This window comes from Psittacula echo (genome assembly GCF_963264785.1).
Source record: "Psittacula echo genome assembly, chromosome: 2".
NCBI classification, from domain to species: domain Eukaryota; kingdom Metazoa; phylum Chordata; class Aves; order Psittaciformes; family Psittacidae; genus Psittacula; species Psittacula echo.
In genome coordinates, this window is record NC_137737.1 from 17,097,511 (window position 1) to 17,118,065 (window position 20,555).

Genomic DNA, 20,555 nt, shown 5'->3' on the forward strand with positions numbered 1-20,555 from the left:
AAAAGTTATCGACTGCTTTGCGTCAAAAGTAGAAAGATGGCCTTAGAAGTTACAGTCCTGAGCAAATAGAAACTACAAAAGCAATAAATCACAATCATAAGTCAGCTTAAATGCCTTAACGCTAGCTGTGGCTATTGGCTTCAAAACCCTGTTTCTATGAACATCTTTATTAGTATTAATGGCCAAGTTAATCCTAAAACTACTGTTTAACAATTAACTTCGTGCATGTAGTGGGAAAACTAATTAATTCTTAGGAAAAGTAACTTCTTGACGTGTGAATACCTTCCACAGGGTGTGCTTTGGGAGGGCGGAAGGGGGAGTCTGCCTAACTTTATGCTGTCCTGGATGGCAGCTGAAAATTATTCTCTTCCGCCGATTTTGGAGAAAGCTTTCTTTGCTCTAGTATCGCGATTACGAGTTTGCAAATACAAAATCAAATGATCTTGTGAGTTGCAGGCGCTAGAATTCCCCTGCCATCCCATATATTGCTTTGTTCCTGTTCCTGGACATTCAACATTGTGTTTTATTACCTCGATGATTCGGAGACCTGCAGCATGGTTTCTAGCAGGAAAAAAAAAAAAAAAAAAAAAGAAGTGGAGTTTGTCAGTAGGTCTGCTACTGATTTTTTCTGTGCTTTATACACATGGTTTCGAGCTGAGCTGAAATTCCACGCTCAGTAACGACAAACAGATCTGAGTTCATAACGTGCTTTCATTAAGAGAGACCCTTTGTGCCAGCTCTGGCATTAATAGCCACTTTTACCATTAATGCTATTCAAAGTTACCTTCAATATCATTCGATTTAGAGTTTTTACTGTCTTTCAAGTTTACTTTCGTGCCAGTTGTTAAGAAGTAAGCCTAACAGTCCCATGTGGAGGTGAAATAGGAATCACTGTACTATCTAAGTATTTACTTCCTCGCTTCCTCGACAGATTTGAAATCTGCTGGGATGCAGAGCTGTTTACCTACATCTGTGCATCTGATAAAGTTGGTCTTTGATCATTTCCAAGCAGATAAAAAGAACAGAGCTATCGACTGCGCTTATGAGAGAAGTTCTGCTCAGAATCAGATGAGTCTGCCAGTCTTGGGTCCATTAAGGAATCCCAAATATATCTGCAGGCAATGCTGCGGGTACATGCCACCGGTGGAAGGTTCCTTCTTGCCGTATTTTCGCTTTTTATTTCCTAACAGAAGTGTGAATAGACATTTGCAGAGCCTTTTTGTAGTAAAGATTTAAGCAGCCCATTAAGTCAACACAAAGAACCCTTGTAGTCCCGTAATTTATGACCGCTTTTAAAAGGTAGTAAAATATACTAATTGTACATCAGCATCCAAGAATAAGTAGGTAAATCTACCAGGAATTTGAGCTAATTCTGTGTAATCCTCCCCTCTCGGCAGCCGGCACAAGAAAATTGTCACTATGAAAAGCATTGCTTTTTTCCTGCCTAAGAACCCAGCACATGTGAAGGACTTCAGCAGCTCTGAACCACCAAACACCAATCTCCGCCCGGTGCAAAGCAGGCCAGGCCAGGCGAATTAACGAAACTTATTCTGGTGCATGCACTCCGACAGAAAATCAGGTTTTCTAATATCCCCACATGCACTCCCCACGTTTGCAGGACTGGCTGCGAAGCCCTTCGAGAAGGAGGCAAACAGACATGCCGCGACGAGGCACTCAGAACAGATATGGCTCCAGCCCGCTTTCCCTCGCGTTACGCCTTTTGATTTGGGAAGGAGTTAAGAATGTACAAAGAAATTCTCAACCTCTTTCGCTCTTCAAATGACTTTGCATCCTTCCTGTCCCCCAATGCCTTTATAAGGATGGCGATCACTCAGGTCCCATACGCTTCTTTGTCTGCCCAGACACGCGCATTCACCACCCTCAGATGAATAGAGCCAATCCAGAGAAAAGGAAAAAAAAAATCCAGCTAGGTTAAATATTTATCACGACAACAACAACAAAATCTCATTCAAACAGGCTTGTTCTGCATGCAGGTACCGGGCAAATGGCTTGCTTACAGCTGCGATCGGCGCAAAAGCAGAGCCCGGCCGCTTCCCGGCTCTTACCTCCTCCAGCTGCGCGGAACTGCGCGGGAGCGCTCCCGGTTTCCACCTCCCCAGCCCAGCGGCTGTTTTTCGGGGCTCCCTGTAAACAAGCAACAAACAGTGCCTTACCGGGGAGTGCAGGGGGAGGTGTTTTGCTCCTTCATAAGCAATACATGCTTTGCCGGGTACGCTGGGAGAGCTGCAGAGCGGAGCAGTCAGGGATGGAGGAACAGGAGTAGGCTCCTGGCGCGGAGCTTAAGTGGGTTCCCACCCGGGTGAGGAGCACGGGGAGCTGAGAAATAAAAGCGTGCTGATGGGGGTTTTTTTCCTTTTTTTTTTTTTTTTTTTTTTTTCCCTTCCCTCCCCGTAGACAGCTATGCCTTCTGTCTCCAAGTGTTTGGAAATATTGTCATTCCAAACTCTTGTTACATGAATGTCTGCTTTATTTTCCTCTGGGAAACCTTTGTTTAGGATCATTTAATCAAGAACAGACATTAAACACAAGTCGTGGCGTTCATCTCTGCTGAATAAAACGCGGAAAGTGTTCCAGTTTAAATGCGGGGCGTACTGTGGTTGGGCTTTTATTCAAACGGTTAGCAGGGCCCGATCCTGCCACCACCAAGAAAAGTCTAAAAATTAAAAAAATTTCCTCACTGAGGCAGGATCGGGCCCAAAGCCCCCCCCTCCTTTTTTTTTTCTTTTTTTTTTGACAGACTGAAAACAATTGAAAGAGGGAAAAAAGTGGAGGCTTCGCTTCCCCTAAAATAAATAATATTGCACAATCCAAAAAGACAATAGTCAGATTATTCGCATGCCACTTACTGAATTACGTTTACATCGGAATTTGTCAGATATAATAATGTCCCCTCCGTATTAATTCTCCCTAATAAAAGCCGCCTAACGCATCTTAAAATTGTCAGTAAATGTAAATGCTAATAATTTAATAACGCCGCTCTTGCGGAAGGGTGTCATCTGAGCCTTGAAATTATTAACTCTGTCTTGGGAGAACTTTTCGAGCAGAGATTTTGCTTTGGTAATTTAGTAGTTCCATAATTACGCTAATAATTTTAAATCTGGTGTTGAACTCCAGTCTACATAAAATCATGCCATAATAGCCTACTAAGCTGTTCATTGCCTTCTCGTAAATTTGAGAGCGCTGACTGTTAAAATCTACTGGCAAACACAAAAGAAAATGGCAAGTTCAATCTGTGATCTCAGAGCCCTAGCGGTGCTACCCAGGGTTGTTCTGAGCTCTACCTTCCTCCCCACTGGGCTCCGGCACAGAAGGATACCCCTGGCATTTTATGTTTAGGCTCATACCTTAGCAGTTTTGATCCCTAATCAATAGGCATGTTACAAACGGCAATAACCATCGATCAAGCGTGTTGTGACTGGGTTGCCCCACTCATGTTAAAGATGGAGCGTGTACCTCAAAGTGATGCCAGCGACTTTCTGTTATTTATTTTGGAGCGAGGAAGTCACGCTACCATATTTTACAGCGCCACAGCCCTTTAAACTATGCTGCTCCTTGAGAGAGTTGCTAAGTAGCAGTAAAGCACTTTACAAACGCTATGACGCTTTTTCCTTTTTTTTTTTTTTTTTTTTTAATTTGTTGTTATCCCAAACTCTAATATTCATTGCGGCACTTTAAACCCGTACATAAATCGTTCAGACTAATGAGTCATAGAGAAATTCGCCCATGACTTTTCCTGTACAATGCTCACTGCCTTTCCATTGCTTTTTTGGCCCTCCACTAGGAGCCGGTGATTTATTAACGCCAGGAAAATTGAACAAAGCAGGTCCTCCTGCACCGTGGCACCCAGCCTTCCACACTGTGAATTAGAACATTATCAAATGTGTTTGCCTCGGTAACGCTTAATCACCAAAAGCCGTAATGTGACCGCAAGGCAGCTAAACCAAAGATTTAACATTTCTAGATATTAAACTTGTTAAGCAAATGCTCAGCAGACAAAGCAAGCACAAACAATTAAAGTCATCAAGCTAGAAATACACACTACCTACTTACCAACACAGACCCTATTGCTTGCTTAAGAAGTTTAGAATCTTTCAAGATAAATCAGGTGGGTTTTTTTTTTTTTTTAAGGGAAAAGAAAAGGGAAAAAAAAAAAAAAAAGAAGAAAAACAAACTCCAGTAATAAGGAGTTGAGTTTCACTTCTGAGAGAATCACTCCTAGTGAGGACTGACGGCCACAGATCCATTCCTGACTATCTGCATTAATTATTTAATGAGTCACGTGACCCTGAAGATTAAAATTTCAGTATCTGCCCCAGAACAGACGCAACACCTTTATCTGCGAGTGCAGGGATCCTTGTACTTGGGTTTCCTAATCTTTCCTGGCTTTGACAGATCCTCAGTTTCTAAGGAGAGCGCTTGGGCATTAATAACATGGGTTTGTCCCGCTCTGTGCAGCGAAATGGGGCAGGTTTGCACTCCCTTTGTGTATCCCAAATTAGCCAGTTCAGCCCAGATCTTTACTGTCTGCAGGACCTGGGGCTGTAAACGCTGCTGGCAGAGAGCACCAGGGGCTGCCCTCCTCTGGTTAGGTCGGCCCGCCCGCGGGCCCAGGCGGAGCCGGAGGGGCTACGTGGGGCCTTCGGAAGCAGCTACGGAGTTTTCCCTGCCTACGGGGAGAGCCCCGACCCCACCGGGACCCGCGTGGGCCGGACCCGGATGCCCGAGGGAACGGCCCCGTGGTGACCCCCACCCCACACGTCAAGGCACGGCCAGGCCGGGAGCCTCCGCACCTGGGGAGAACCCTCACAGTGTGCGGGGCTCCAGGGGCCGCGCCGCCCGCCCGGCTCCGGCGGAGGTGTGGGAACGGCGTGTGGTCCCGGGGCTGCACGATTCGGGCACCAACGCGGGGCAAGGGGGGACACGGAAGTGGCTGGAGTTTCATGGCATGCCTGTCAAGACGTCTGCTTGTGTGAGAGCTCCCCCCACCCCTTCCTCGTTTACAAACACTGGGCAAGAAGGCCAAGGGAAGGCAAGCACCCTGGGGGGGGAAGAAAAAAAAAGTAAGAAAAAAGAAAAAAAGGAAAAAGAAAAAAAAAGCCCCAGCATTGCGTAATCCTCCAATGCAGGATGGCTCTAGCTGCTGTTAAATCCCACAAGGCGCTTCTCACAGCTGAGTTCCCTGTGTAATAAGAAACCAGGTATAGCAAGATCTTGCAGGAAAAGCAGGGAGTAGGATCTTGGAGAAGGAGCATGTTTTGGGGGGCGGGAGGGGGGAAGGGGGTTAGGGAGGAGAAGTGGGTACCGGGGTTACCGGCTTGCCGTTCCCTGCGGCTCCCGAATTGACTTCGAGATAATTTGGTCTTTCTTTGAAAGATTGACAAACTTCCACTTCCAGCGTTTTGGGCCGCGCTCGCCTTAGGGCAGATAAATCCGTGTGTAAGAGACACCGGGAGAGCGGGAGAGAGAGAGGGAGGCGAGGAGACATTTAGGTCCAAGTGCCGGATTAAAAAGAATACTGTCTTTAAAGGTCAAGGGTTTGAAGGGTCAGTCTGCTTCTCTAAAAAAAACAATTAATGGGATAGAAAATTTGTCCTCTCGGTGAACTCCCGGTTGCCTTAGCAAAGGGAGCACAATGCGAGAATTTAAACTGGACGATGTAATTTTGGAAGTTATTGTAAAGACAGGCGCTATGGGACTGGGAACACAGGGCTCCCAGCCCGGGAGCAGCTCCCGCTCCCAGCGCAGGCAGAGGGGGAAGAGGGGGAAAGAGGAAAATTTACCTTAAACGATGATAATCTGCCGTGGGGTATTTTGCAGTCCGCGGTTCAATCTCCAGCAAGAGAGTGTACATTTTTTAGCAGACAGCCAAGATGCTGTGTCTTTACACATGACCACTTTTTTTGTTTTGGTTTGGTTTTTTTTTTTTTTTTTTTTTTTTCTCCAGGAAAATCCTTTGCATCTTCACAGACTTTTCCAAGAGAATGCCTTTCAGAACCGCTGTTGAATTACAAAGAAGTATTTATTGTAGGAGGTGATTAATGATTCTCTCTAAAATTGCTATTTGCAGCGTGATTTCATTTCTCTTTACAATGGGAGCAAACCAGGTTTATACACATAGACTGCACACTAAAGAAATTCTGCATCGCCAGTTAATATGTTTCAGCAGGAATTTTGCTCAGTTGTCCTAATTTTGGCTATTAATATATTGAGAGATTCTCGAGCAATAAACAAAATGAAGTGTTACATGCTTGCAGGTAGTAGTTACCTCACAACTATATTTTTCTCCCTCTATAAGGAGGCAGCTGGCAATTCAAGCTTTAATAAACATCAATATGAGAGTGGAAGCACATTTTTCAGGCCTGCTCCTTGGTCAGGTTTGGAGACAGGAGTGTTTGCTGAAGGCATTTTACAACTGCCATCTCTTTGATGCTGAATGTGCTTTGCCAGTGGCATGTTATGTTTTCCTCCAGGACGACCCCTCTTCCATGGCCAGGCAGGGATACTGGCAATACCCTTGAGGCCTGGTGCTACCTCACCCAAGGGTGATGATGCACCTGGTCCTGGCAGCCTCACTCACCCGAAAAGAAGCACTGATTCAAAAAATCCCTCTCTTGAATGCATTTGTGTAAGTCAGTCATGGCCTTCAGGCCTTCCCTAGAAGATTTACTAGCACTTGAGCTCTTTTCCAAGCTGGTTTTCTTACCCGATTCAGTGCCACTCTCCATTGAGGAAGCCCTGAGCAAGGCTCCCCATTACCAGCTCCACTTTGCCTGCCTTCCTTAGCTGCCTGGAAGCAGCAAGATGCGAAGCCTGAGCTGGAGCCACTGGAACCCCATTTTGCCACAGCCGTTTCAATCATTTCAGTCAAATAAACCTCCTGAGTTGTACTCAAATTTATGTTTCTGCCGAGGCTTTCTCGACACATTTTTAAATAGTCTTTAAAAGAAAATAAGAAGGAAACAGAAACAGAAAAGCTTAGAGAAACTAAGTTACCGCCCATGTTTTCCCCTTCCAAAGTGCTGGCCAGTTGAGAAATCATAATCGGGTGAAAATGAGCGAATAAATTACGGCTGGCTAAAGATTTAAAGTGTTATCGTTGGGAGCATGTGTGACTTCTCCAGCAAAACCCATCATGAGAGTTTGCTGGCTCCCAGTAGAAGCAGGGTTTCTCTGTAAGGCACCTGAAAATAGATGTCGCAAGGACAGCGATGGACAGCCGGGCTGATTCTGCCGCAAGTCTGCTAAAGAGAGCATCACTCACCTACACAGTGAAGCAAGACTTTTCCTCGTCCTGCAGCACTCTTTCTCCCGGCCAGGCAATTAGGAGTCAGGACATATTTAAAGACACCATTACCCTATCGACAAGATGAATCCAGGTCAAAACAATGCGTGAAACCGTTGTTTTCCATTCCTGGTGCCAACACAAGCACAAGGTGGATGAAACAGCACTGAGTGGACTTGTGTTTCAAGCGTTTAATTCTTTTGTACAGAATATTCTTTATTACCAGCATTTGGCACTGTTATACATTACACCAAAAATCCACAAATTGTACATGGACCCAAAACTATTTAGACGGTGCCAAATATGAAGACAGCGACAGCCTTTATAGCAATATTTCCTTAAATAAATGCGATAGGGAATGTGGAGAAAAACTAAGATCACAGCTACTGCGGGAGCTACACTTAAACCCAGTTAAGTTACCTTTGATACATAAAACATTTCCCTTCGACAGCGTAAGGGGACATTTTCCCTAAGTCCTTCACCTTCCGCGGCCGTGTTCGTTCTCTCTCCCCTGTCGGGGTGTGTGCATAAGTGTGTGTGCACACTCACACACCCGCACACGGGAACCCACGAACACGCCACAAAACAGAGCTATTCGAGTCAATGCCTCACACAAGTGTCTCAAGAGGTCTTTGCTTTGTTTTAACCGTCTTTTATTTGTAAAGTGTTCTCTTAAAAAAAGAAAAAAAAGAAGAAAAAAAAAAAAAGGAAAAAGAGTCCGCCTTAGGTACAGAGAATTCGTCCGTGACAGCATCCAGCCCTTTCTTACACCGAGGGCAAGGGAGCGTTTCCATAAATAGAAAAAAATGATGGGCATGGAACCATTATCTATATACAATGTAGACAATCGTCCGGGTTTTGGTTTAAACATGTGCCCGTTCTTGGGCACGTCTCGTCTTCCTTTCCTGCTCCTGTTTTGTTTTATACAGTTATTTGGTCCAAACGGCCAGCCTCCAACACGGGGCAGCTGGAAAACCCCAATAGATAGGTAAATACATATATATTAGGGAAAAAACCCGTATTTATAGCGCGGCTGCGTTGGGTGTAGCCCCATCGAGCGGATGGGGGTGGCCCTGTGTCTGTGCTTTGGACTGCTGGCTCAGTGTGGACTGATTTGAGGAGCGCATCTTTGTGTTAGGCAGTTTATGGTCTTTCTTCCACTTCATGCGCCTGTTCTGGAACCAGATCTTGACCTGGCGCTCAGAGAGGCAGAGGGTGTGAGCGATCTCGATGCGTCGCCTTCTGGTCAGGTAGCGGTTGAAGTGGAACTCCTTCTCCAGCTCCAGGACCTGCTGTCTGGTGTAGGCAGTGCGAGACCTCTTGGGCTCCCCTCCGTTGTAATTGGGATTGACTGAAACGTGCACACACAGGCACACGCACATACACATACACATACACGCGGAGGGGAAAGAAAAGGAGAGAAGGGGGGGAAAGCGATGGAACATAATCATTATATAATAACTTGACACCAGGTTCACGTAAGATACATAAACGGCAAGAAAAATTGTTTCGCAGCCTATCGACAGTGGGGACAATCGAGGAGCAATAAAAAATGGTGACGGGCATTTGGGTTAGAAGAAAAGCTTCAAAGACACATGGCCCAGAGCCACTGCAGGGCAATTAAATTTATGGGGGCTATAATTACTGCCCTAACAGTTTGGCGTCTCGTAAATCTTTTGATAAAGGACCCCGGATACAAAAGGTTTCTCACTTTTTTTTTTTTTTTTTTTTTATTATTAGGAAACGCGGAGGGAGAAGGAGGGAAAAAAAAAGCGCCACACACGCAACGACCCATCCCGGCCCCGGGAGCACCCTCCCCCCTTCCCTCCTCTGCATCCCCACCTCCCCCTGGCAAGAGCAACTCACCCGTGCTCACATGAATCTTCTTCATCCAGGGGTAGACCACCGGCTCCTTTCCCTTCAGCCCGGGCAGGCTCTTGTCGGGCAGCAGCGGGCAGCCGGGCCCGGTGCCGGCCGCGGCGGCGGGGGCCGCTTCGCAGCGGCGCTGCAGGGCATGGCCTGGGAGCAGGGGCTGGGCCGGGCCAGGGTGGCCTTTGGCGGGCGGCGGCGGCGAGGCGCCCGGGGGCGGCTGCTCGGGGCCCGGGGCGGCGCTGCCGGCGCTGCTGTAGCTGTAGGGCGCCTGGGGGTAGGAGGGTCCCTGCGCCGGGTAGAGCGCCTCGGGAGGCGGCCCCGCCGGCCCCGGCGGCGCTGCAGGAGCCTGGTAGCCGGGTTCCCTGCGCGGCCGCGGGAAGTACTCGGGCAGCGCCGGGCCCGGGTGCGCGGCGTGCAGGTGCGGCGGCTGCTGCGGCGGGGCGTGCGGGTGCGGGTGGTGCGGGTGGTAGCTGGCGGAGCTGCCGGCGCTGCCGCTGTGCTGCGTGTACTCCTCGCAGGGAGGGAATTTGGGCTCGATGTAGTTGGAGTTTATCAAAAACGAACTCATGGTCATTAATTTGTGAAGTGCAAAAATACTAATTTTTCTCGCGTTGTCGTTTTTCTGGGCTCGGCGAGGCCCCTCCCCTTCCCCCCCTTTCTCCCCTCCCTCCCTCTCCCCCTCCCGCTGCTGTCAAGTGCTCGCCGCTACCAAAGTTTGGGCCTCCAGCTCCCCCCTCCCTCCGTTCCCAGTCGCACTCCCCTCCCTTCCTCTCTTCCCACCCCTGGAGCGTCTACAACACACACAACACCCAAACGCACTCACACTCCCCCCTCACCCCCCGCCACCCCACCACCACCTGACCGCCAGCGCCAATTACCGCGCGGGGCCGCGGACCCCGGATCAGGAAATGGAAGAAGGGCGAACTGCCGCGGGGCAGCTGCGAGCCCGCGGACTCACCGTGGGGGCCAATGCTGCACCTCCTCCCCGTGCGGCGGCTGCCCGGCAAGGGAGCGCCCCGCCGGGGGCTGCCGGGCGCCAGTGGCCGCTCCTCACCAGCATCCCCTGCTCCGGCTCGGGCCGCGACCGGCAGTGGCGGTGTCAAGCGAAATAAAACTCATCCAGCTCTGACAGTCTTTCTCCCCTCTCCCCGTCCCGGCACTTTTTTGTTACTCTCTTCCCCCGCGGGAGAGAGTAGGAAGTGGGGCGAGGAAGCTTAGCGCAGCCAAGCTGCGCGGTCCAGAGGGAGGCAGGCATTGCACAAGGCGTTGCACAATCCTTTTAAACGAACCCGGCTCCAAACGCCTGGAGTCGGGGCTGCGCGCAGGCAGAGGGCGGCAGCGGCTGCCGGGCACGGGCCAGCGGCAGCGCTGCTGGGTCTGCTCTCAGCGCCCCGCCGCCGCTGGACAGCAGCCATTCGGCCAGGAGCGATGGGGCCAAATCTTAGCACCCTCGAAGCTGTGCTAACTGGAGGAATAGATGCAAAAGTTCGTACGAAGGTGGCGGGGAGGCAGAAGAGAGTCCTTGCATGAGTTGCGGGATGTGAGGGACGTAGCGAGGCTGAAAATATCTGGGAAGAGAGGGGGAAGGGAGGGAGAGAGGGGAACGCGGACACGACGGCATCAAGTACTTCCTAGCGGCGATGGCAGGGCTCCCTGCGAGCATCCCTCCCGGTGGAGGAGCGGTTTTCAAACTACGATTTTAATTCCGTCGGTTTGGTATGCCTTGTCCTGGCCTTATTTCTCAATTCTGTATTCCAAGAGAAATAGCTAGCGCCTTCTCAGAAGGAACCTCTAAACCTTGGCGTGGAGGGGAGAGGGCAATGGGGCACTTCTGCGTGGCTAAAACTGAGATTGTTAACGATATTTGCAGCTCACAGGGGAAAGAGGCAACTGCCTTGACCTTAGGTAATTGAAATTTGATGGTTAAATTAATTACGCTCTTATTGTAAGGGGAAAAAATACATATTGCACATCAGTTAGTCTGGTACGTACGGCGTTAGAAGCGAACTTTTCGGAATTTTTCTCCCTGTCCTTTTCAGGAAAGCATCTAAACATACAGAAATATTTACCGCACCCTTTGAGAATATAATTGCTGAGTGGGTAATCTCATCTGCTGGTATGGTAAAATACATCTAATATATCAAGCATAAGTACGATACGGTTTAGATCTTGCCCTCCTAAAGATATTACATTAACAGTTAGCCTGGTTTAAATTCAGATTATTGTCTTTTGCAGTTTTATAGATAATGGATATATGCAATAAAATTCTATTTGAATATATATTCTATCTAACAAGGCACACATCGTATCGATTTATATTTTATTTACACACAAACACACACACACAGAGGCAAGCACATTGCAGGCGGCTTGTAATATGTTAGAACATTTCCAGCACTTGGGTATACAGGGGTACTTATCTAAACAATCACTCATTTCCTCCTCCTATCGAACGTCTAATTTGTAAAGAGAGTTAAAACACATTTACTTACTCATTTCAAACAGCACATCTACGGAACTCTTTTACTGGGGTAATAGATAAGTTTCTCTATTTACTCTGCATGGAGAGGAAATGCGGTTACACACATGCACATAGAGACAGCCATAACTGTTCAACAGCACACATTTGGCAGGAAAGGGGAGATTGTTTTATTTATCAATATATATATAAAAAAAAAAAAAAGAAAAAGACGGTGAAAAAAAAAAACCACCAACCCCAAAACAACAAAACCCCTACAAAACCAACAGCAACCCATGTTGTAAAAGAATAAAGCTCTCATCCACATGATTGTAAAAAATCAAAGACTGCCAAAGCCCACCACGAGCAGAGAGCATTATCCCGGCATGAAGACATGCATGCACACATACAGACACATACATACAAATACCTGCCGGCCAGCACCAGATGAATTACACTGGGTTATCCTAAAAATATCCTGGGCACAAGCCCTGAGACACCATGGTCAGAGCACCCCAGCAAGCTGCCGTGCTCCCACGCCACGGTAAAACACAACGAAAAGTGGTGTCTTGGTTTGTAATCTCAGCGGTATATTGGCCGAGCTGACCGGGCTCTGTTTCGTATTATTTACCATGATTAGATCTCAAAGTATACTTGCTTCACTGTCCCTCTTTCTACCGTGGGGCTCTGGCACTCGGTTACAGAGAGAAGGATGCAATTTTCCATACGACTGTAAATCTGCAAGGTGACCTGAGCTGCTCAGATGAAGTCCTGTTATTTTCTTGTGGTTCTGTTAGCCTGCGAAGATGTGCTGAGACAGGACCTCCAAAAGGCCTGTTCCATGTCTTTGTGGTTTTGTTATCATAAACAAGAACCCAGCCAAGACCACCAAGTGTTATCTTGCACACGGCCATTTCGACATTTTACTGCAAGATTTATGGCTGTAATAAACAATCTCAGAAACCCTCTTTTTTCCCCCGGTACTTCCCTTTAACAAACTTGTAGCATCATCCTAAGCTCACAAAGAAAGAAAAGAAGAGGAAAAATAGGCCCGCTCACTTTTTTTCTTTTTCTTTTTTTTTTTTTTTTCCCCAGAAGGACTAGGGGCTCAATTTCACTGGCAAAGGAGACTTTAATCAGTTAATAAGGGATGGAGAGTTTCCCAAACGACGCTGGCCGAGGAATAGATTGGGACCCCCCCAGAATTAAGTTGAGAGGGACAGTCAAAGGCAACCTCATACATACCCAAAGGGGCGGGGGGAAAGGGAATCCCCCTTTTTCTTGTGAAACAAGCAAGCACTCCTGCTACCCTTCACAGGCGCTGCTAAAACGTAATTACTCCGAAAGAGAAAATAATAACAGCAAGAACAGCAATAGTAATAAAAATAATAATAGCAATTCAAGTCAACCTTTCGCCGGGTCCAGGCATCCTCTACCGAGAGCGGTAGGAGGAGGGAGAATCACACTAGCAGTCTGGTTTGAATTTGATTTGAACCATTTTGAATATATTTAGCCCCAGCTTTCCCGTCTTGAATGCGAGGCTGTCCCAAGTTTCAAAGTGACCGAAAAGTGACACCGTGTGCATTTTGTTTCTTATTAATCTTACACATTGACAGTCTTTGTTAAATAACAAGGCGTGCCCTTCACCAGGCGACATTTTCATATTTGTTAGACGCGGTGACCTGAAGTTCACCTCGGCCTTGGACTTAGTTTTTCTAAAAGGTCTGTAACAGTGTCTTTTAGATAGCGGGGTGCTTTGCCCAGGTCATTACTTCTAAGGGAAAATTAAGAAAAAATCGCGGGAAAATGTAAACGTTATGGAATGTATCGACTGTATTCCCTCCTTTGTTCCTCGGAATGATACAGCCCCCGAGGCTGCTCCTGCTTCTTTCCTACGGTCGCTGCTGGGGCAATGCTGGCAGTTTTGTCCCAAGTTCAGCATTTGGCAAAAACGGTGGCTTCCCCGGTATCGAGGCTCCTTGTAACAATGGGGGGTGGTTGGCGGGATTTAGCTCGGTCTGTCCTGGCGCAGTTAAATAAACACGTAAAATGTGATTTGTGCCCCGATTTGAAATGAATGGTCTTTTGAGCAGACCTTCCACGCCAGAGAGCAGTGTGCCGATGCAGAGAGTGAAAGAACAGAAAGAATTCGTGTCAAGTTACTAACTGTTCTGCTCCAGTTTGTTGCTTTATATACATATATATATATATTATTTTTTTTAGGGAATAATTTAAACGACAATTCAGAAGAAAGAAACTGCGATTTATTGAAATCGCAGATTCAGCTTCTTTGAAAATACTCTCATTGATATATTCATTCTAAAACAGATAGAAAATATGGAGTTAGAGACACTAATTGTTTTGGTGAGGAAGTGAACGGATTTCGATCACCTACTCATAAGTAAGCCGGTTATAGTAACTGCTTTCATTGTGGGTATATCAAAGATGCATTGCTATTCTTGGAAACAATCCGCCTGCTATTCTCTAACCAAATAGATATTTGGCTACGCCTTTTAGCTTGTTATCAAGCTTCGCTCTTACACCAAATAAATACTCTGGATGTGAAAGGTTATACATTATCTCCAGCGAGGGCAGGCTGTCCAAACGTGCAATGCTAGGGCTCACTACAAGTGAGCAACAGCAGCAACTTGTGAACACGGTCTACACGCCGAGCAAACACTTGCACTATCTACTTCTCAGGCTTCAGCAGGTACTTTAGGTAAAATCTTCAATAATCGCTTTGGCTAATCTCGCATATTTCTTCTCAAGGAATAGCACTCGCCTACCACGATCCAGCTGTGTCTCCCGTAAAGGATTGTCGCATAACAGCTGCACAGAGGCCGGTGTAGCCTCCTGCCTTTGGTGTGGAAAGGCAGCAAATACATGGATGGAGGTGAGGTGAGCTCTTTCCAGGCTTCCTCTCGCCACTCCTCCACAACTTTCATATCGGTTTAGGAATATCTGGAAATATCCTTTCTCTCCACCATCAAGCCCTCGTCCTCACCATTTCAGGCTGAAGCTGGTTTGCAGTGATTTCCCTCAGAATGAAATTCCCTGTTCAATATTGGCCAGTTCTCCCTCCAGAGTCGCCTAACGCAGGAGCTAAAGCTCCAACACCAAGGCGGCAGCGGGAACAAAAAATCCCAGCTATGTGGGAATAAATCTTTGCGCAAAGGACTGCCACAGAACTTCTTCTTTTGGGGGAGGGAAGCCAAGGGAACGGAGGGATAGGAAAAAAACCCCTCCCCGCTCCCCATTTCGCTGGGAACTGCTGCCTCGGGTAATTCCCGAAAGCTGTGAGAATCCTCCTAATCAAGGAGGAGCACAGCGCCAGATTCCCCGCAATATTTTCCATCGGTAGCACAACACGGCCCCACCGTCCCGCATTTTAAACGAGCTCCTTCGGACCAAACATATAACCTGTATTATCTCCGGCATGTCCTGTTTAAGTACAGTTTAGTGGTCACTACAGAAATGAGAGCAAAGACAAAGACGAGGCTAGGATCGATACAGGCGTTAATAGCTTCGCTCCTATCTTATCTTCCTGCCATTTTGCAAAGTAAAAAGGCTCAACATTAAACCTCTTAAAGCAGGTTATTATAGAATAAACAAGGGTGAAACAGTTTGCTACCTGGCTCTCGGAGGAGGCAACACCAGCGGATGCCGTGGGGATAACACGCGTGTTTACCTGCTACGGCTGAACCCGAGATATTCGGACACAAATGTGGCCGATAATTCAAGATGAAAACCAACGCGTATTACTCTTGAAAAGAGGAATTTTCTATCCTTTCCTCGGTAATTGAGGTCATTCAGCCAGCAGGGTTCACCTGAAGTCCATACTGTGATACACACGTAACTCAAAGCTATTTTATCTTTTGTGCTGATAGTCAAGATCTCGGCTATAACATTGACATCAAACTCTGTCTGGGCGAATGACTAAGAGTGGTGCAAAACGTAAACTTTTGACCCTCAACTTTTTGACCTGCAGTTGTAACGCCCTTAACCACAAAGATATACAAAAGCTATGCAGCTTCTTTTAGGAGTAAGAGACTCGCACTGTTTGTTTCAATAGTTCTCCCCTTTCCCCCAGCTTTCTAAGGGCTTTTTTATTTTTTTTCTTTTTCCTTCTTGCTGTTGAGAAATCGGATACTTTTTTCATTTTTAATTATTGCCTTTTTTTCTTTCATTTTCTTTAATCTCGCAGCTTTGTAAAGTGCTGTTAGATTGCACAGCAGCCTTTCGGCAGCGTTGGAGGGAAGCCTCTTACTCAAAGGCGCTATATGGTTACAATTGCAGGTGAAATGCTGGGTAAGTTCTGGGCGTGAGGTTGGAAGAAATGTAGCGACGAGCGTTGGGGGAAAAGCTGCAGCTCTCTGCTGCGAGGGTCTTAGTCATTTGTCCTTGATTTAAACATAAAGAAACAACTCTAATTGTTTGCGAAGCCTTGTCTAGGCAAACGAGTTGACTGTGAACTTGGTCTAAAGCGAGCTCTGCTGGTGATTCCTAGGGTGTGCAGATTTATCTTTTCTGCATTTACTTAACCTGGCAGTGAACTGCACGGGCTGCCATTTGTTATCCAGAGACAGACTTCACCTCAAGCAAGGACTGTTCCACAAAATTGCAATAATTACCCAATAACCTTCATAGCAAATATTATTATTGAAAAGACATTTTTTTGGGGAGGGGATATAGAAAAGATTCCTTATGCGATTCCTTATCCTTGCAAATTTTACACGTTCTTTATGTTAGATTTGATATTGTTTGTGCGTGTAGCCACAGGAACATGTGACTATGATGGTCCAAGTGTATTTGCCTTCTAGAGAGATATTCGTGAGGATGCTTTAATTCGAAAGGAATAATGTTTTTAAACATGACCAGGCGGCTGTGGGAGATGTGGTTTTGTGCTCTGGCTAGCAGCAAATCCGTAAGATTTTAAGGGCAGGAAAGAGAAAGAGCAAAGAAAGCAAAGTGATGTCTTGACTTGGTCAGGAGATTTAGATATGTCTGCGTTTAATGCATTGAATCTGTATTTGTGGGGAGGGAAAAGGCACTGCCCCAGTATCCAGGGTTTGAAATCGAAACCTCATGATCCGCCCCTCATGATCTGTTCCATTCAATTTCCCATGGAGCAGATTGCAAACCCCTTCATTGTCACCCTTCCACAGATACACACTTATTGAATGTAAGGAAATGGCAGAATAATAATTTCCCCATAATGTTCTGCAATTAGGGCGTTTGCACGGTTTAGACAAGGCTGCAGAGCTGTAATTTACGGATGACTTTCCACCGGGTTGTTGTACTTCTCCTTTAGAGAAAGTTACGTCTTGCGAAGTCACTAGTTACACAAATTAAGGGAATTGCCTAATCTTTAATTGTCCTTACTCTTAGACATGACACACTGCACTCAAGTATTTCTTTCAAAGGATTAAGTAAACTATATTTCAAATTGCATAACACCACTTGCCATGCCTAAAGTAAAACAAACTCGCCTGCATTAATCCCCCTAACAGAGCAGAAAAATAATGTGTGCAGATAAAACCTCTCTTCTCATTCCCAGCGGTTATTCTCTGTTATATGTTTCCCTCGGAAAACAATTCGGACCTGGGAATATTTTGGTAAAGTTCAGCAGGCTGGGTTCGCTTGAATTTCAGATTTAAAGGGGATTAGAAAAATCTGACTGCATTTCTGGATTTGAATGGCTTCAACCGTGCTGCTCGGGAGAGGGCAGGGCCAGAGATATGGAGAAATTGTCATTTCTAGCTAACTTTCTTTTGTCGTGAGACAGTTTTGCAGTACAGGCTGGTTTATATGCTTGTGGGTTTGGTTGGTTTTTCTTTTCAGTACTTAGCGAATCTCTGTACACTCCTTTATGTGGAATGTGGTCCAGAAGTCACATTCAAAAATGTGAAAATCCCTAGTAGCAAACCTTTTCGCCCTAGACAATGAAAAATTACTATCTGCAGTGATATCCAGGTGCCTAAAATAGTAGTCGAAAGGGTGTGAATGTATGTTTGTATATTCACCGGATCACTCAAATAACGCAGCATTGTTGAACATTGAGTAATCGCGAATGGTTTGTGTCTAATATCATTCCCGTTTACAAGCAAATGATATTCCTTGGAAAAGGACTTGTATATCAATAAAGCCCAAACTTTTAAGGGTTTTCATGCCTTTACTTAAAACTATAAAATTTTATGGCATATAATGATGCACGCCTATCATATGTAACTTTCTGGTATTCTTATTGACAGAAATGTGACAGCTAGTGTACTATAAAATCTCCAGCTGTTTATTACGGAAATTATTTTCAAATGTGCATTTGGATATGCAATTTTAAAGCCTTTCATATTTAAAAAAAAATATAAAGTATATGCATATGTGTTTGTTTAGTGTGGATAGGAAGGATACACAGACACAAAGGCTTCGGACTCCATTTATCTGACACAGGAGGTTGACTCTAAATACTAAATATTTGTAAAACTGTGAGATATTTGAGCTAAGCCAATGGTTTGTACAACCGCTTCTTTAACGTTAAAGACAAATAAATAAATTTAAAATAGAATTCAGTCAGCAATGTGCAGACCTTGCAGAGGTACACAACAACCTCACCCGCTTGTACCGTTGCACCTTTCTCTCCTTTTCACTCAAAGTAACAGATACAGATACATATATTCAAATGAGATACCACTAGCAAAATAAAACAAAGCCTATCTTCCAGCTCTCCCCAAACCACCCTGTTCTTTTGCAAACCCGACTTTATGTCACATGAAGGAAAACAATGCGATCTGCTGAATCCCTGCTACTTCAAACCTGAGCATAGAAAACAATACTCACAGCTGGCTTGAAGATAGATATATGAGATACGTATATACAAACATATTTTTTTGGAAGCAGTGCTCAAGCCTCTTCCCTAACTAGTCAGTCTTGTGCCCCCTGAGATCACTCAGCTAAGTAACAGCTCTGAGGGTAAGGATCAGGCCTTAATGCTACCCAAAGAAAGACAGAGTTCCTTTCACCCTTTCATTCAAGTCCTGGAAATTCAAAGACTAAAGTAAAATCCGGCCATAAAGTTTATTGCTGAGTAATCACACTCTAGTGAGAACAGTCCACTTAAATAAAAAGAATGTTGAAGTAAACACGCAGCTGGGGCCTACCCCACAATGGCAGCCAGCAATATAAGGGAGAGAGGGAGAAAGCAGAGCAAGGGGAATATTTACAATCTTCAATAAAGCAAGCCCGTATTTCATAATTTGCAGCACTCTAATGACCTGTAGTCTCTTGTATTAATGCTACAAGTTACAGTCAATTGGTTCGCTTTAAAAAAAGAAAAAAGAAAAAAGTCACAGGAACATATATATGTATACACACGTACACACCCTTTGTATACATAAATACACTGATATTAGACACACATATGCATGTGCATGGCTTTACACAGGTGCACACATTGATTTGTACATGCATGCACACACGAGCATAATTTAAATATATTTATACTTATGCAATTACGTATAAGAACTGGGAAAAGTTATAGCAACGTTATAAATGCACAACCCCGAAACACACTATATGCTCACAGATGGACAAATATACATAGCTACAGCCTTCTGCACAATCCAGCGCAGAAAACAAGAGTCTTAAGCACCCCAGTACAGTCTGTGCCATCTTAATACTAGCTCTGATGTGCAACATATTTTGCCAAACCAAAGATTATTAACGTATCAGCATGCCTCCAACTCTATCACGCCTACATAAGACACTGCCCAGATAATATCAAACCTTATCTATTTTGTTTCCCCCTTTTTTTTAATCGCCTGCAGTAACTACTCCTTGCTAAACAAAACCTCTCCAAAGTTGGAGAGTCTATTGGAGGAAAGGAAGTAATTATCTTCTGCGGTAGTCAAAGTGATTAAAGTTAGGCCCCAAAATCCATCTCTGCCAAAGTCGCTTATTGTGGTTTACTTTGATTTGATCGTTAAAATAGAGAGCTAGCTGCTGCGAGTGAAGGGGGGGGGGGGGAGGGGGAGGAATTGCATCGCAACCTGGATCTTTAGTGGTTGATCCTGCCTCTCCGGCTCAGTGGGACCGTCCTGAAAAGCTCCAGGCGGAGAGAAAAGGAAAGGGAAAGGTAAAGAGAACGAGAAAAAAAGAGAGAGGCAAGAGGCAGCGAGAGCGAGTGGGAGCCTCGGCATCCCCACTGTCCAAATAAACTTCAAGGAACTTGTGCACAAAACTTACCTTTGACTTGCAAGGAGCCATTTTTCATACAGTATTGAGAACTTGTGGTTTGGATACTTCTGTCCCTAAACCTGACAATTTGAATGGCCAGGAGGCACACGTAGCCTGCAAAAGAGTCAAATGAAGTCCAGCGTCAGTGAGATTATATGTTATGTGGTATATAATGTTGGATGTCAACTCCCCAAAACCATAAAACTTACTTTAATGGCACCACGTGACTTTTTATAGCCAGTGAGCCTATCTGTCTGTGCTATGGATGATTTTACGATCTAATTCATAGACAAAACCCTATTCATTTGGCACCCAAATGTCATATAGCCGGAACTGGGGCTTATAAAGTTTACTGTTTTATAACTTTTAAGGGAAGGCATCAATGTAACCAGTCAGTAAATGTGCAAATCTTTAGTTGCTCTTAGAAGCTCAGAAGAGTTAACCATTCAAGCTCTGATGGGGTAAGTAACATTACGTTTATAGCAAACTAATTGTAGCGAAGAAAACCAAAAATCTTTAAAGGGCGAAAAGTGGGAATGTGGCTAGTGAGGGTTACTAATAGACGCAGAGGGCTCGGAGGTGTCTGTCCTGCAAATATACTTAATGAAACCACAGGAGAAAATCTAGAGCGATGCAAACACGTCTTGGAGTTAGCAGCGCGTTTTAACAAAGCACATGGGTTGGGTGTTCTCT

The 20,555-nt window shown here is 45.5% G+C and overlaps 1 protein-coding gene across 1 annotated transcript; it reads right to left on the reverse strand.

The window, feature by feature from the left end:
• Window positions 1-8,325: 8,325 nt before the first annotated feature.
• HOXA4 (homeobox A4) lies at window positions 8,326-9,764 on the reverse strand (the record flags this gene model as incomplete). Its single annotated transcript, XM_080639681.1, has 2 exons — window positions 9,170-9,764; window positions 8,326-8,654 (listed from the first exon to the last, which is right to left on the reverse strand). The coding sequence occupies exons 1-2, from the start codon at window positions 9,747-9,749 to the stop codon at window positions 8,326-8,328; spliced, it is 909 nt and encodes a 302-aa protein (XP_080495807.1). The 5' UTR covers window positions 9,750-9,764.
• Window positions 9,765-20,555: the final 10,791 nt, after the last annotated feature.